Source organism: Pituophis catenifer, unplaced genomic scaffold (genome assembly GCF_029215685.1).
Source record: "Pituophis catenifer annectens isolate HBS135680 unplaced genomic scaffold, rPitCat1.0.hap2 SCAF_2, whole genome shotgun sequence".
NCBI lineage: Eukaryota > Metazoa > Chordata > Lepidosauria > Squamata > Colubridae > Pituophis > Pituophis catenifer.
Genome location: NW_027256882.1, coordinates 277,976,667 through 277,993,884, shown reverse-complemented (window position 1 = coordinate 277,993,884; position 17,218 = coordinate 277,976,667). Strand labels below are relative to the sequence as shown.

Here is a 17,218-nt window from a genome sequence, read left to right as displayed (position 1 = left end):
GCAAACCTGTTTGTTATCAGTGATACCATTTTAACAATTCAATGTGAGTTGAAGCGTATTCCTGCCATTCTGGCAACCCATCCATAAAACTTTTGTATTGCCACAGGCATAAATCTCTTTTGAAATATATGCTATTTGCAATTGTTTAACATTCATACCTGGCAACGGCAGGGTACCAGGTGCTTTAGAAAACACCCAAGCAAGAGAGTTCCCATCTGAAAGATATTGCCAAATAACACTCTCCAAACAGCAATCAATTGCCATCCAGCTGGAAACAATTAGAAATTGTTGTTGCATATAGCTTAAGTCATCACATTGCAAGAGTCTAATCCATACAGATGTGTCAACCTAATCATAAAGGCTGCCTTCGTATCCATTTGTTTACAGAAAAGTGCCCAACCAAGCCGTTTTAATAGTAGCGAAACAATCAGAGAAACCAAGTTATTCAATGGCTCCAACTGAGACACGGTCATCTTTAGCATTCCCTACGTAGCGCAATTGCTATTATCTCATTCATTCATTCAACTAACTTGTATACTATAAATCAACATGGACTCACACTGGTTTACAAAACAGTCAGGGACAACAGAATACAATGGCAGAAATTGAATTCTATAAATTAAATTAGGGGAAAATAAGCTGTAGGAATTTCGACTCGGTCAATACTCTATTTAGAAAAAATGTATTGTATGTTTGTTTTAAAAAATAATAAACTTTTTACAAAAAAAAGGACAACAGTTAAAAAGTTGAAATAAATGTAAATAATAGCAACCGATAACTAGTGAAAGTGACAACATACAAGGATGAATTATAATAATGAAATTGAAAATGAACTTTAAAAAATTATAAGAAAACAAAAGATCAAGAAATCATAGAATAATAGGGCACCTTGGAGATCTTCTAGACAATGGGTGTCAAACTCGTTGTGTCATATGACTGTCACATGATGTCTCACTATGTTTCCCCCTTTGCGGAGCTGGGGTGGGCGTGGCCTGCGTGTGACACATCAGGCCCACAGGCCACCAGTTTGACACCTCTATTCCAGACCAGTGGTTCTCAACCTTTTCTTCACACTGACCCCCTTTATATACCTTTTGTGGCCACGGACCACCAAGACTTAATTCAATATTTAAATCATAACATTTCTTCAAGACTTCACGGACACCCTGTGATAAAATTGCGGCCTCCCAGGAGTCCACAGACTACAGGTTGGGAACTACTGTTCTAGACCAGTTCCTTCCCTGGGGTAGAAATCCTCATACAGTCCAGGCAAATGGGCTAACCAGTCTTTGCTGGAAAATCACCAGTGATAGAGCATCTATAACTCCAGGAAGCAAGCGATTAGTTGGTTTACTTTATTGTCATTGCACCTGGTACAACGAAATTAAATGCCATCTTCAGTGTACCTTATATATCAAAAAATAAAATAAAAACACACATCCTTCACATTCTATACAATTGTATTGAAAACCCCTGATATTGCATTAATATTACACTATACAGTAGTGCACTATTCCACTGCTTAAGAATTTTTATGGCCAGGAAAGTCTTTATTTTAAATTTAGATCTCCTGTAAATCATCCACTGATTCTTGTTCTGCCTTCATCACTTATAGAAAATAAATCTATATACTCTTCAAGTTTTTGAATACTGCTATCATGCTTCTCCTTAGCTTTCCCTTCTTTAGGCTAAATACACCCACTTCTTTTAAACCAGGGGTGTCAAACTCAAGGCCCATGGGCCGCATCTGGCCTGTGAGATGCCTAAATCTGGCCCATGGGGCCACCCTGGAAACAGCGAAGGACCGGCCTGCAAAAACGGCTGTTGCAGCCAAAAATGGAGCTTGGGGGGGGGCACACACTATAGGCACACCCAACACAAGAGATATTGAGTTGGCCATGTCCACCCCAGCCACACCCACTCGGGCCGCCGAGGTCAAACCCAACCCTGATGCGGCCCTCAATGAAATTGAGTTTCACACCCCTGTTTTAAATATTCCTCATAAGATTTAACCTCAAGTCTCCATTTTCAGTGCTCTTTTCTGCACTCTTTCAAGCTCCGCAACTGGAACACGCTAGAAGCATCACTCCTTTAATTATTGTGATCCGAAACTGTCAGAATAGTGTAAGTTAGTACCATTTTGAAATGAACAAACTGGGAGTCTGTGACTATCATATAAGACCGAAGTAAACCCCAGTTATGGTCAGTGGTTCTTGCTGCAATTTTTTTCAGACTATCTGAAGTGTCTGGTCTCACATCAATGCCTTCCTATGCATTATGCATTCCTGTATTCCAACAGCATAACAGAAAATGATGCCATGGGATGGATAAAGAGGCTATTTCTACTGAAGTAAGGGCACAACTGGCACAAAGACTAAAGTGGAAAAGGTTCTGTTTGATGCAGATAACACCTCTGCCTCTAATGGCAAATATTATTCAGACACTCTCCACCCCCCAGAAGCTATGACCTTGATCTTTATTTTAAGGACATCTTATTTTGAACAGGTTGAATGCTACAGACAGATTAAACCATCCACTATCAACCACTAAGAGCCAGTTTGGTGTAATGCAGGGGTGTCAAAACTCAATTTCGTTGAGGGCCGCGTCAGGGTTGTGTTTGACCTCAGGTGGGGATGGGCATGGCCAGGGTGGGCATGGCTAGCTTGACATCATTGTGTCAGGGGCGCCTGTGGTAGTCTGAGCACTTTGTCAGCGAAAAAGGGCTCCCAAGCTCTGCTTCCAGCTGTGATGGCCTCCTGCAACCCTCTGCCAGTGAAAACGGAGCCCGGGAGAGTTGGGGACAGCCCTCCCGAGTTCTGTTTTCACTGGCAGAGGCACAGCGGGCCAGTCCTTCGTTATTTCCAGGGCAGCCCCATGGGCCGGATCTGGTGCCAGGCCTTGAGTTTGACACCCTTGGTGTCGTGGTTAAGGCACCAGGCTAGAAATCAGGAGATTATTAGTTCTAATTCCACCTGAGGCAGAAAAGCAGTTGGATGACTGGGCAAAAGTCCCCCTTTCTCAACCTTAGGAAGGAGACAGTGGCAAACCACTTCCTAAATTGTTACCAAGAAAATTGCATGGACTAGTCCAGGAAGTCACCAGACGTCAACATTTATGAGTCAAAGGCATTTTTAAAAAACCACCAATGATATCTCTTAGTTGAAGTGTCAGTGTTTTGGCTTCGTCTAGTTCATTAATACAGTCAAGCACTGATTTAGACTCTGATGCTGCCTCATCCTGATCTGATAAAAAGGACCTATAGAGTTGTATATCATCAGCATATTATATTGATAACATTTCAGTTTAAATCACCGGATGGTTTGACATAATGGTGCCATATAATCACTGAACAGCCTAGGGAGAACCTCACAAGAACTCACAATGAAAGTATCCAGAAGCACCACTTGAGATGGCTATCTAGATATAGTCAGAACCTCTCATATCCAATAAGCTCTCCAGAAATATATCACAGAGAGCTAGTTTGGCCTACTGGTTAAGACACCAAACTAGAAAAGGGGAGACTATGCGTTCAAGTCCCGCAATAGCCATGAAAGCCAGGTGGGTGACTTTGGGCCAGTCATTCTCTCTTAGTCGAACCGCCTTACAGGATTATTGTTGTTGTGGAGAAAATAGAAAGAAGAAGATTATTTGCAAAAATAATTAAGGCTGGATACAAATAGATAAAGAATCATAGTTAATGGTATTACTAAGCCACAAAAACGCTGAGGAGAATTTCACAATCTCACTCTCCCAGCAAAGATTATCCCTAGTGCAATCTAGTTTCCAGGGCTCCGGCCAGCACACATGCGTGCACTGGAAACCAGAAGACCAGGTGGCCAGCACGCGCATGTACTCCGGCCAGCTGGTCTCCGGTTTCTGGGGCTCCAGTGCGCGCATGCGCACATGCGCATTCTGGTTTGGGCACGCGGTGCCAAAAAGGTTCGCCATCACTGTTCTAGATCATGAGTATCCAAGCATTTGGTTTGCCTGGGCTGTATATAAAGTATGTACCGTAATATAGTCAATGTATATAAATATCTGTACAAATCACATAACAATGTTAAAAGTTTGTGATCTTATGGGGGACATATTACTAGCTGTCCAGGGCTGCCTGTAGCCCATGGGCCATGATTTGGGCACACCTCTTCTAGAGCATCGTGTCCATTCAACAGTGTCTGAATCTCACCAGTACGCACTCTCTTGAACACCCTGTCCGTATTGTATTTATGCAGAACTTTGGGGTTGTTGAGATTGGAAGACTCTTTCAAATAACTTCCTAGCCTTAGTTGAACAATTCTTCCTAACAGAAGCAATAAAATCAAGTGTCAAGCAAACAGGCGATCAGCTGAACTATTTGAGTATCTTATCTTCTAATCAGGCATTAGAACCTGGAAGCATCTGACTAGACATTGTCCTCACCATTTTTGAAGAATGATTAGCCAAAGCTCCAGAGCCTGCTCTTGGATATGATATGAACGTTTTTACATTGATGAACTGATTAACACAGGAGTGTCAAACTCAAGGCCCGAGGGACGGATCCGGCATGTGGGGTACTTAGATCCGGCCCACGGGGCTGCCCTGGAAAAAGTGAAGGACCAGCCCGCAGTGCTTCAGCCAGCGAAAATGGGCTCCCAAGCTCCATTTTCAGCCGCCACGGCCTCCTGCAACCCTCTGCCACTGAAAATAGACCCCAGGAGGGCCACAAGAGGCCATGGCAGCCAAAAATTGAGCTCAGGAACCTGTTTTTGCTGCTAGAGCACTTGGGCCACCACAGGCGCTCCCAACACGAGTGATGTCAAGCTAGCCTTGCCTACTCTGGCCACGCCCCCCACTCCCCCGAGGTCAAACACAACTGTGATGCGATCCTTAGTGAAATCGAGTTTGACACCCCTGGATTAACACATGCTAAATGGGGTTACACTATTGCTGGGCCTTAAAACTTGCTCATAGGTCACATTAACTTGCAATTCGTTAGTTTGGGGTAAAAAATTTTAAAGGAAGTCTTGCATGAATAAAGTCATAATATGACAAGACATCTGATTGCATTCAATTAGCATAGGTATTCCTTTGCAACGTTTCATTTGGAATAGCACCTGGTGAATTAAGTCATGTGAAATCACAATCAATTTTTAAAGTGACTTAATCACTTTACATCACTGCAGATCCATTATTTTTTCAACACCGTACAATTCTTTGCAATAGGGGTAAAACAGCAAGATCTGGCTCTGATGGATACCACTGTCTATGATGATATACAAAAAAATATTTTGCACCTGAATGCATTCGCAAAAACTTCCAGATCTTCTGTTTATTGAAAACTAACTGAAGTACTTTATGAGTAATCCCACAAAACCTCAGAAGGAACATTGATTGCCCAACTCATAACCTTACACTTTCAAAATATGACATTTCTGGGAACAGAAATGTCCAAAATTGAATTAACTGCTTTTTCCTGTTTCTGAACAGAATAGTTTTCAGCCAGAACCTTTGGCATCTAAATTAGAAAAAAAAATGCACATTTACACACATTTTGCAAAGCACATGGTTGGTATATGTCAAAGTTGCCCAGTTCTTCATGAAAGTATGCCTCCGACTTTTAAACTGAATTTCTGGTCTATAAATAAGATCCAATTTTATATAGCAAGAGAGATAATAAAAGGCTATTCAACCAAGAGCCTTAGAAGATGCTAATCTACCCAGTAGTCAATATTTTTGAGTTCAGCAAAAGTTAATTTAAAACCAGCAGGTGTAACATTCCAATCTAAGAATTCCCCTATGCGCAAGATTCTTTCAGTAAAGTTTCAAAAAATTCAAGAAGCAATTCACGAATGAGATGTCCATTTTCTAGAGGGATCATCAAAGCATCCTCATTTTAGAGTAATGGCATGTTAGCTAGGGCTAACCATGAGTCACATTTTTGAGAGATGGATGCTCATACTAGAAAGAGAGGGAGGGAGGGAGGCGGGGTAGCTTCTATAGGGAAGTTTCCAAATGGCATGGGTAATGAAGTGAACCTGAGACTTGGTTCATACAATGCTCTTCCTTAGTGGCTTGTTTTTGGCTTAGCACAGGAGTCGGCAACCTTAAACACTCAAAGAGCCACAAAGATCCTAACCAGAAACCCCCATTCAATTCTGGAGCCGACCAGAAGTCGTCTCCCCCATCATAGTCTCCTCCTAGCGCAGCGTCCTTTTTCCTCTGCTGACCGAAAGTCCGGTTCCCCCACCATAGAGTCTCCTCCTAGCATGGCGTCCTTTTTCCTTTGCCTGTCCTAACCAAAAGCTCTATCAATTGTGGAACCGACCAGCAACAGGGAGCCGCAGCAGAGGGATGAAAGAGCCACATGCGGCTCCAGAGCCACAGGTTGCTGACCCCTGGCTTAGTGTGATCCCAGCTACTATGATTTGTAAACCATGGTTTGAGTTAATATGCTGGGCCATCAACTCTAATTTATTTAATTAATTATGACTACACAATGGCCATCTATTAATACAATGTGTAAACCATACCTTAGAGTTCTGCTGCTGTCTCCTTTCTTGCTGTCTGCCTTCCCAGGTAGACCAGACAGGAAACACAACCAGATGAGCTCATTCTACTTTATTTCAAAACTACATCAACAGAACCTTGCAATTCTGAGAGTACAAATCTCAGGCTTATAGCCTGAGAAGCTAGGAAGATGCCCTTCGGAGCCTCTTTTTCTCCACTCATTATGAAGTTATGGGCTATGCTCTGTCTCTGCTACCTGAGCATTCACTAAACCAGGGGTCTCCAACCTTGGCAACTTTAAGCCTGGAGGACTTCAACTCCTAGAATTCTGGGAGTTGAAGTCCTCCAGGCTTAAAGTTGCCAAGGTTGGAGACCCCTGCGCTAGACATTCTCTTTACTCCATCTCTCAAAGTCATTTTCACATACCATTAGATTTGCTTACAGTTCTCCCAGTGGCACTGGTAGGTACAGAGCAGATTTAGATGACTCTTTAGTATGATCCAGAAGTAGCATCTTTAAAGTAGCCGCAGGTTACGATGAAAAGATGCAGCTGCTTTAACAAGACTGATGCTACGTTCAGGCTCAAAAGCACTTTTTTTGGATCTCAATCTGAAAAATAACAGAATAACAGAGTTGGGGAGGGACCTTAGAAGTCTTCTAGACCAACTCTCTGCTCAAGCAGGAAACCCTATACCATTTCAGACAAATGGTTGTCCAATCTCTTCTTAAAAACCTCCAGTGTTGGGAGCACCCACAACTTCTGGAGGCAAGTTGTTCCACTGGTTAATTCTTCTAACTGTCAGGAAATGTCTCCTTAGTTCTAGGACGGTTCTCTCCTTGATTAGTTTCCATCCCTTGCTTCTTGTCCTGCTTTGGAGAATAGGTTGACCCCTCTTCTTTGTGGCAGCCCCTTAGATATCGGAACATTGCTATCATGTCTCCCCTAGTCCTTCTTTTCATTAAACTAGACATATCCAATTCCTGCAACCGTTCTTCGTATGTTTTAGCCTCCAGTCCCCTAATCATCCTTGTTGCTCTTCTCTGCACTTCTTTCTAGAGTCTCAACATCTCCTTTTATATCATGGCGACCAAAACTGGATGCAGTATTCCAAGTGTGGTCTCATCAAGGCATTATAAAATGGCACTAGCACTTCACATGATCTTGATTCTGTTTATACAGTCTAGAACTGTGTTGGCTTTTTTTGGCAGCTACAGCACACCGCTAGCTCATATTTAAGTGATTGTCCACTAGGACTCCAAGATCCCTCTCAGAGTTATTATTATTCCACAGCCCTAGTCAAATTCTCTGTTTTATCTGTTTTATCTGATTTATCTTCTTGCCCTTTAAATACTCTATCATTTCTTCTTGCTCCTTGTCCGAATGTAAGCTGCAGGGATTTTTCTCTTACTGAGATCACTCTGAAAATAATAAGCTAAACTTGGCTTGCCTACTCTAGGATGCTCTAGATATCTTGGGACTATAACTCCCAGAATTCCCAGCCAAAAACTAATAGCATCAAGATGGAGAAGGCAGACATCAGGGATGGAGATCAGCATTAAATGCAAAAAGACTTACCTGTTCTTTTAGTTAACAGTAATTTAAAGAATGCAGTAAGTTCTAGTTTGAAGATTTGGGTTACTGTTGAAGATTTTGTGGGAAAAATCACTCACTTTCCTCTCTCAATTAAAGAAATACAAACCTTTCTCTAAACAGAATTTTATTAAAACTTGATTCAACCGCCATGAAACTGAAAGTAATTTTAATAATGTGTTTGACGGGAATTCTTTAAAACTACAAGGAAAACCTTAAATTGCTGCTGTCCCATTTAACCAAGAAATTAAAGTGTGTTAAGACAGCGCCCTCCTAAGGCCAAGAAGTGTCAATATATCTATAAAAGACTCGGGCCAAATAGACTGCAGTCTCAGAGAAGTTTATGATTTTAAAAAATGGCCTGATAGAAGGCAACAGTAATGAGATGCCACAGGATAGCAAACATATTGCATTTCTTACTTCATTCCCTTGCTACACTCATTTTTAAAAGGGGGAGGAACAGGAGGGGGGGGACATAAGACACCCACAGCAGTGGCTCTAAGCCTAGAAGAAAAGTGCCAAATCAAATAATTAGAAAGCAAAGCTGTTCAAACAGGAAGGACTTTATCCCATAAGCATACAAGCAATCCCTTCTTTCAAACTGCTTACACTCTTTTCCCCCATTCCCTGCACCTGAAGCAAGCCAAAGAAAGGACCAAAAAAAATGAGACAGAAAGAAGATGATAAAAGAGCCACAGGTTTCCTGATAGAGGAAGAGGTTGAATTAGAAGACCTCCAAGATTCCTTCCAACTCTGTTATTCTGTTAGGCCTAACATGAAGAGAGCCTCCCTCTTTTCTGCCTGCATTTCATCTATGGGTTGTTATTATTTGGACCTCCTGCCGACAGAGGATGTTTTCCTCAGCAAACGTAAAGCAATATTCTCCATTCCACCACATGCTGGCAATTATTGACAGAAAAACCATGTTTCTTTCTTAAATATAGTATTCCCATACTTATATTCTTCAGTGGAGTTAATGTGTGCCATCAAGAGATGTCCACTAGAATAACAGTCTTCTCCATCCAGCCCTTCAGTTGTGAGAGTTTCTGCAGCAACATTTTTGACAGTAAGAGCTGTCACAAGTTCTCAACTGAAGCACTAATGCATCTAAGACATTATTGTTGCTATATAAATCTGAGAAGCAATCCAAAAGAAAGATGCCACTTGGATTCAGAAGAATTCTTTCCACAAGTATTCCAAGTTCTCTTGAACATTCTTCTTCTTCTTCAAGAAACAAATATGAACACTTTGTTTTCAAAGCAATCATACCAGTTTCTGGTTAAGCTAAGGATTGAATGCAGGTTTTCTTCATATAGATATCTCACTGTTAGCTATTAGAGTAACCCTTCTGAAACCTGAGTTTGTCAGATGAGCCTGTGGATACACTCCACATTCAATTAGTTATTCCCAAGACAGCAAGCACACATTTATTGTGATAAATTATGATGTGTGATCAGTTTAGTTAGGGCTTAATGTCAATCTAGCCATTGCATTTGGTAAGCCATGGTACAAAGTGTAACTCCAAACATTAGACACCTCAAAGAAAGCTATGATTGCGTGAATATATCACATTAAAGAATGTATTGCATTAATTATGATTTATTCAACCAACCAACCAATCCAACTCATACATAATGCTAATCCATAAATCACAATTTACAGACTGTAAAGTGGCTGGAATCACAAATTAAACTAATGTGTTTATTGTAATGTACTGTTTGAAGTAGCTTAATTGCTAACACCTCATGGAGAGGGGAAGGGAGGTATCTTTTCACTGAAAATGAAATATGCCTTGATTCAGAGACACCATGAATTCATGAAATTGGATGGGCTTTATCCTGTTGACTAATAGCAATAGCACTTAGACTTATATACCGCTTTACAGTGCTTTACAGCTCTCTCTAAGCAGTTTACAGAGTCAGCCTATTGCCCCCAACAATCTGGGTCCTCATTTTACCCCCCTCGGAAGGATGGAAGACTGAGTCAACATTGAGCCTGGTGAGATTTGAACTGCCAAATTGCAGTCAGCCGGCAGCCAGCAGAAGTAGCCTGCAGTACTGCACTCTAACCACTGTGTCACTGTGGCTCTTCCCTAATATTTGGCTATCTGTCCATTCCATTCCTCCTTCTGCAACAAGGTGGTTATATGCCGTGTTCCTGCTGGATTAAGTTACATTTTCCCAAATTGGATAATCCTGAAATGGGTTGGATTCTCAAATTCCTAGTTATTGTGCCATGGCTGGCTAAGAATTCTGGATACCATGACTCCAATACATTGCTGTATTAGGCTGGGAAAGATTACTTTAAGCTAGGTTTGTGTTTGGTTTATTGAGTGACTAATAATTAATTACAACCAACTAGCCAAAATCCATCAAATCACACTTCAGCTTGGGTTGATGTATAAACTTCATTCTGCATACACATGTCCTCTTCACCTCTTCAAATCTCAAAGAAAAATAATCTTTTCAGCAATCAAAACATTGCTGAAAAATATCCAAATACATTTGGACCCTTCAAGCAATCAAAACATTGCTGAAAAAAATCCAGATAAATTTCCAACCCCTTCAACTTTGGGAGAGGCAAACCCCCACTGACTCCATCATTAATGGGAACAGAAGCAGGAGTCCAAAACAAGCAAGCAGAGAAGAATGGGAATTATTCTATTGCTTTGGGGGATTTGATACTCTTCACTGCGCATCTTTTCTTCTTGCAAACCAACAGGACAGACTGGACAGCTGTAGGGAATCCCATTTTCCCGAGCAATTTCTCTCTGTGCAACATTTGGCTTGGCAGCCAACGTTTAAAATCCCACCAACAAAACTGTGTTAATCCTACCCTGATTCTTAGTGGGCTTAATACCAGCCAGAAGAGAGATTCTTGGAAGCCAAATTGACTGCACACTCCCTATTCCTGGTATTTGGCAAGTTCAAACTCCTGTTAAATTCCTGTAGGAGACTTAGTTTTCAGCAAACACCTGCACCAACTGTTTATTCCAATATAATAGCTCAATACTAAAGGCAATCTTATGGAAGTGGATTGAATCAAGAGAAGCTGAAAGGTGATTTTTGTGAACGTGTCTGACAACACACTCTGCAAGCAGGGTTAGTCCAATAAACTCGGCAATACAGTAAAAACACATATCCGCTGCTTATCTCTTCTTTTAAAGTCTGCTCCAAAAAAAGATAAATCCCCTGGCTCCATACGTTACGTATTTACGTTGCTCCTTTCCTTTTTCTTTAAACAACACTGTGATTTGTGTCCTTCTGCACAATTTACTCCAGCTTCTACTCATTAGCCAAGAAGTACATAAGCCTTGACCAGAGGTAAGTGACAGTGGGCCAGAAAAGCTCTTAAGACTCACTTCAAATGTTGGCAGAACAAACAGGCAACATTTTCTGACCAAAGAAGATATAAAATCAGCGCAGTAAGTCCCTGATAAGTTTTATACATCTATTTTAGTCAGGCCACAGCTACCATAAAAATGATAAAGCACTCACCCGCCCCCAAAAAACTAGCTCTCCGCAGAGGCACCACTGTTTCAGTATTCTCAGGGATTTTATTTATTTATTTATTTATTTATTTATTTGTTTATTTATTTATTTATTCGATTTATATGCCACCCTTCTCCGGAGACTCAGGGTGGCTTACAATGCGTTAAGCAAGAGCCTTCATACTTTTGTATATACCTGCTTAGTATGGCTTTTGCCCCTCCCCCCATGCAGTTTCAGTATTCTCAGGAGTTACAGTGTGGTTTTAAAGAAGGAAAAGGGACATTGAATTTTCCCTGTATCTAAAAATCCATCTGGGATTCCAGTAGTCTGACATTAGGCAGGTAATGCAGACTTTGCCTTTAACTCCGTGATGGAGAACCTATGGCTCGAGGTGGCACCCAGAGCCATCTTTCTGGGCACGCGAGCCGTTGCCCAACCCACCTGCAGCTCTGCATGCGCGTGCGCCCCAGCTGGGTTTTGGGCCTCCGGTGTACATGCGCACAATTTGGGGGACTCAGCTGGTATTCGGAGCTCTCCTGTGCATGCGTGCACATTTCCGCATGCCCACAAGAGTCCTTGTGTGCAGCATGCGCAGACGGCATTCATGCATGTGCATTGTGCGCACAAAAAACACGTGCATGCGCAGATGGTGCGATTGCACATGCAGCACATGGGGGGAGCAAATGTCGTGTGCATGCACAGATGGTGTGGTTGTACATGCAGTGCATGGGGGCATGCGCAAAAGCCATGCACATGCGCAGATGGTGCAGTTGTGTGCGCAGTGCACGGGGAGGAGCCGCGTGTTAGCGGGAGCGCACACATGCGGGCAAAGCGCGTGAAGCGCATACCTGTTCGGCACTCGGTGTGTAAAAGGTTCGCCACCACTGCCTTAACTGCTATCTTCCATATTGCTGGATTGCACTTCCCATCATCTCCACGCAGAGACACGTGGTCTAAAGAATTCCCCCGAGATCTCATTAACGTGAAACCAAAATAGCAATGATTTATTCTTATACAGGTAGTCCTCAAGTTACAACCACAACCGAGACCAAAATTTCCATTGCTGAGGAAGACGGTGATTAAGTGAATTTTGCCCCATTTTACAATTCTGTGTCTTTCTTGACACAATTGTTAGGTGAATCTGGCTTCCCTGTTTGATTTTGCTTGCCAGAAGATCGCAAAAGGTGATCACATGTCCCCAGGAAACTACAACCGTCATAAATATCAACCAGTTGCCGAGCATCCAAATTTTGATCACATGACCATGGGGATGCTGCAACGGCCATAAGTGTGAAAAATGGTCTTAAATCACTTTTTTCAGTGCCGTTGTAACTTCAAACAGTCACTAAATGAATGGCTGTAAGTGGAGGACTACCTGTATCTTCCATATTGCTGGACTACATTTCCCATCATCCCAGCGCAGAAAAACATGATCTAAAGCAGGGGTGTCAAACTCACATCATCACGGCGGCATCACATGACATATCGGGACTTTCCCCCCCCCTTCGCTAAACCGGGCGTGGGTGTGGTCAGCGCATGACGCATCCAGCTCACGGGCTGGGAGTTTGACAGCCCTGATCTAAAGAATCCCACTGAGATCCCATTAAAGCCAAAGATTTAGTCTTATATTTTTCTGTAAACACCAGAAGAGTTTGATTGTCAAGTCTTGGGCTGTTTCTGAATCAGTTGCATTTCCAATTATGCAATCTGAATTGCTCTTATTTACATTAGATGTCTTACAGAACACATAGTATGGATTCTGTGCATGAACTCAGGTTTCCTTACAACCATAAGTGCGATTAAATTTTGGATTAGAAAATTAGATGAATTTTGCTCACTATGAAAGAATACAGAGAATCAAATCAATCCATTTCCAAGCATTAGAAGCTACATTGTCAATCAAATGACTAGAAGAGTTTCAAGACAAACAGAACGAAGCACGGTAAAACTGCTGGGAGCCGTAATTTACCAACATCTGGAAGGTTTCACTATGAGCATCCATATCACCCATATCAATCCTGAAGTATCCTTCATCACATCTTACCTTGCACCACCAATATCCACTCCAACCATTAGCTGGCCATTCAGCGAAAGGATCTCGTCTCGCAAGCGAACTTTTCCACATTTCCCTGCCGGACTATTTTTCTTCAAATCAGTGACCCAAATGCTTCCAACATCAAGGACTGGGCCTTTATGTCCCCTTTTTCTTCTCCCCATTCTCCGTTTTTCACCATAATCCCCAAAAGCAGGGATATTGCCAAAACTTAGGCCGAGAGGCTCCGTCGTTTCTGGATCCTTGGTTAAGTAAACCGTACAGATTTCCATATCCACTGGACTGGGGCTGTAATGTAGCTTGACTTCTTCCACTGGGAAGTTCAACTGGATGTACTCTCTCAGCTTCTTAATGGCTGAATGACAAAGGCTCTGCTCAGGTTCCTCGGCTTCCTGTTTCAGATGGCCCTGCAACCACCGATAAAGGATGGGAAGAAAAAGCATCGCGTTTTCTGGAGTGATGGGCATTGTGGTCGTGCCAGGATTCCATTATGTCAAGAAATGATTCTTCTTCAACTGAGTCAAATCAATGTTCCTTTCCAAGCCAAGATTGTCGTGTGGTTCATTCACAGCCATCTTGATAGGACCAAGAAAATGCAGGAAAAAGACACACAAGGACAGCCAAAACTAAGTAATAATAATAATGGCCTCTTCTTCCACTCCCAATTTGGCCAGGACAACAGAAGGCCTTTATGAAAAAGAAGGAAGACTGTTGCTCTGGAATCCACAGGAAGAGAACAAAGGAAGAGACCAGAATTCCATGCTTGTCTCCTTTCACAGCTGTCCACACAGAAATGTATGATCACCAGCCTGGAATTTCTCCTCCGCACTCATCAACACCTGCTTGACCTAGAAAAAGGGAAACGGCCCAATTAAAACCATAAATCTGTTTCAGATGCAGGATTAGAAGCTTATCTGCCGTGCTTAATAATGAGAAGATTTTTTGCCTAAGATTATTTTGTTTATTGGTTAATTCTATAATCTGTTCATTTTGCTTTCTGTTAATTTATGTGGGTTATTCATTATTTACTACAAGGACTGCGGACAGAAAGAAGAGAAGGCATCAAAGACAAATTTCTAATTATGCAGATAGTTTCGTAGCAGAGGCACATTTTAGAGTTAACCTCTTCATCTACATAGAAAAAAGGGAGGGAGGGAGGAAGGAAGGAAGGAAGGAAGGAAGGAAGGAAGGAAGGAAGGAAGGAAGGAAGGAAGGGTCTTGTATGTCTTTTAATCTTGACTATTTATGCTGATGAGAAGCTCAAATTGCCCTTGTTTTTTATTTGGTACAGTGGTTAAGATGCTGGCCCAGAAACCAGGAGTCTGTGAGTTCTAGTCTTGCCTTAGACATGAATGCCAGCTTGGGTGACCTTGGGCCAGTTCTTCTCTCTCAGCCCTACCCACCTCATGGGATAGTTACTATGGGGAATAGGAGATGGAAAGAGTATTATATATGTTTGCTGCCTTGAATAGCATGTAATCTAATAAAAGTGAGATAAAATCTAGTAAGTAAAAATATTCTTTAAAAAACTAAAACTAAGTTTAGATACCAACAAATGTTAACATTTTGTCCAAGAATCAAAGTTTTTAAAAGTTTTTAAAAGAGCTACCAGAGCATCTCAAGGAAATGCTGCCTTTTGCCAGGTTCATCCATTGTACTGAATCACAAAAAAAACTTCGTTTCACTTCGGTTCAATGTGTGGTTGAACCCAGACATTCTGATTTTCAGGCAATTGATTATGGATTAGTGTGATGTGCAAACCAAGCCATTCACACATTTCACTATGCTATGATTTGAGAATTTCTGCCCTAGACAAGAGGCTGAATTAGAAGACCTCCATGGTCTTTTCTATGATTGCATGATCAATCATGGTTTATTGAGAGGCTACAATTGGGTTTGAACCAGTGGTGGGTTTCAAAATTTACCACCAGTTCTGTGGGCGTGGCTTGGTGGGCGTGGCAGGAGAAGGAAACTGTAAAATCTCCATTCCCTCCCCACTCCAGAGGAAGGATACTGTAAAATCTCCATTCCCACCCCACTCCAGGGGAAGGTTACAGCAAAATCCCCATTTCCTCCCGATCAGCTGGGACTCGGGAGGCAGAGAATAGATGGGGGCGGGGACAGTCAGCATTTTTACTACCGGTTCTCCAAACTATTCAAAATTTCCGCTACTGGTTCTCCAGAACTGGTCAGAACCTGCTGAAATCCAGCTCTGGTTTGAACATACAATACTCTAAGTCATATGTCATGACAGACAAACTGTATTGCTTAGATTTGCATTATAAATTAAGCCAAAAGGCAAAAATGCTACATTACAGGTTGGCTTGGTTCACTGTACAAACTCAGTTATTTAATAATGACAGTTTTCAAGTCATACTTGTTCTCTTTTTTCATTATTATTAATTAACATGCCATTCAACTCTCAGTAATTCTTAATTATTGTTAATGTTAATGACTGAACAGTTTCATAAAAGTATATGATTTTCTTCCAAGTCTCTAATTGTTCTATTCTGTGGCTAGATTCCTAATCCAGTGTCTGTAAAAATAATGAATGGCCTAAAAAAATCTACTCAGTTGGTTTTGAGTCTGAAAAATGATGTTCTATATAGATATCTTATGAAGTCAGAATTGTCATCAAATCTATCTTAAAATGGTTTCTTAAGAAGGGTGGAGTGAAATACTCAAACAACAATATTATACAAATATTTTTCCGGATTCACTTATCAAACCTGTCCTACAACATTTTGGGATATCCTGATTACATGCTAACTTTTGTTTCATTCCCTAACAAATTGTGCTTTTCCTTCCTTATATGTCCTTCCCAATGGAATTTCTAAAAAGCCCTCAAGACCCATTTCCTGACTTCTACAAAAAGAAATAAAAGGGTAATTAAAAGAACTCCATTTGAAACTTTCAGATGTGGTTTTCCATTATCTTCTTTAGACGCTGTTTTTAAAGGCCTCACGCTAGACATTCTCCAGTCCCATCCAAACAGTGTTTTATGACTTTCCATTTGCTCAAAAAAGCATATCATATTTTTATTTGTCTTCAATGTGAGTGGAAATAGAGCATTATCAAAACATTTTTATCCAGTTTATTTTAATAAGTGTTTTTTTAAAAAAAATCCTCATTAAAATGAGACAAGATTTTGGCATTTCGTAGCTTTAAAAAGTCTAACGAATTGAACTAGATAACAGCTGGCCCATCTCAACGTCAGGTTCATAGATGGCCCACAATGAACAAACATCTGAAGTTGAATGAGGTTGTTATTGTGAGAAGGCAAGACCCTCATATCATTCTTGTCACCAAGACCACTCACCAATCCTGATCATTGCTTACCCAACAGTGAACCCCAATCTGTAAAACCAGAGACTGCTTAAGCTTTTCCGCTTATATCAGGGGTGTCAAACTCAAGGCCCATGGTCCAGATCTGGCCTCTAGGGTGCTTAAATCTGGCCCAGGGGGCTGGCCTGGAAATAGCAAAGGACCAACCCCGATTCTTCTGGCAGCCAAAACGGGGCACATGGGGGCCGTGTGCAGCTCCCCTGTGCCCCATTTTCAGCCTGGACAGCCTCCTGCAGCACTCTGCCAGCCAAA

The 17,218-nt window shown here is 41.6% G+C and overlaps 1 protein-coding gene across 1 annotated transcript in view; it reads right to left on the bottom strand.

Annotated features, from left to right (window-relative positions):
• The window catches only part of PDZD2 (PDZ domain containing 2), a 238,000-nt gene extending 223,912 nt beyond the window's left edge, over nucleotides 1–14,088 (bottom strand). Inside the window, exon 1 of the mRNA XM_070935965.1 lies at nucleotides 13,613–14,088. Within this exon, the coding sequence (XP_070792066.1) occupies nucleotides 13,613–14,088 (476 nt within the window). The remainder of the gene's footprint in view (nucleotides 1–13,612) is intronic.
• Between the last annotated feature and the right edge of the window lie 3,130 nt (nucleotides 14,089–17,218).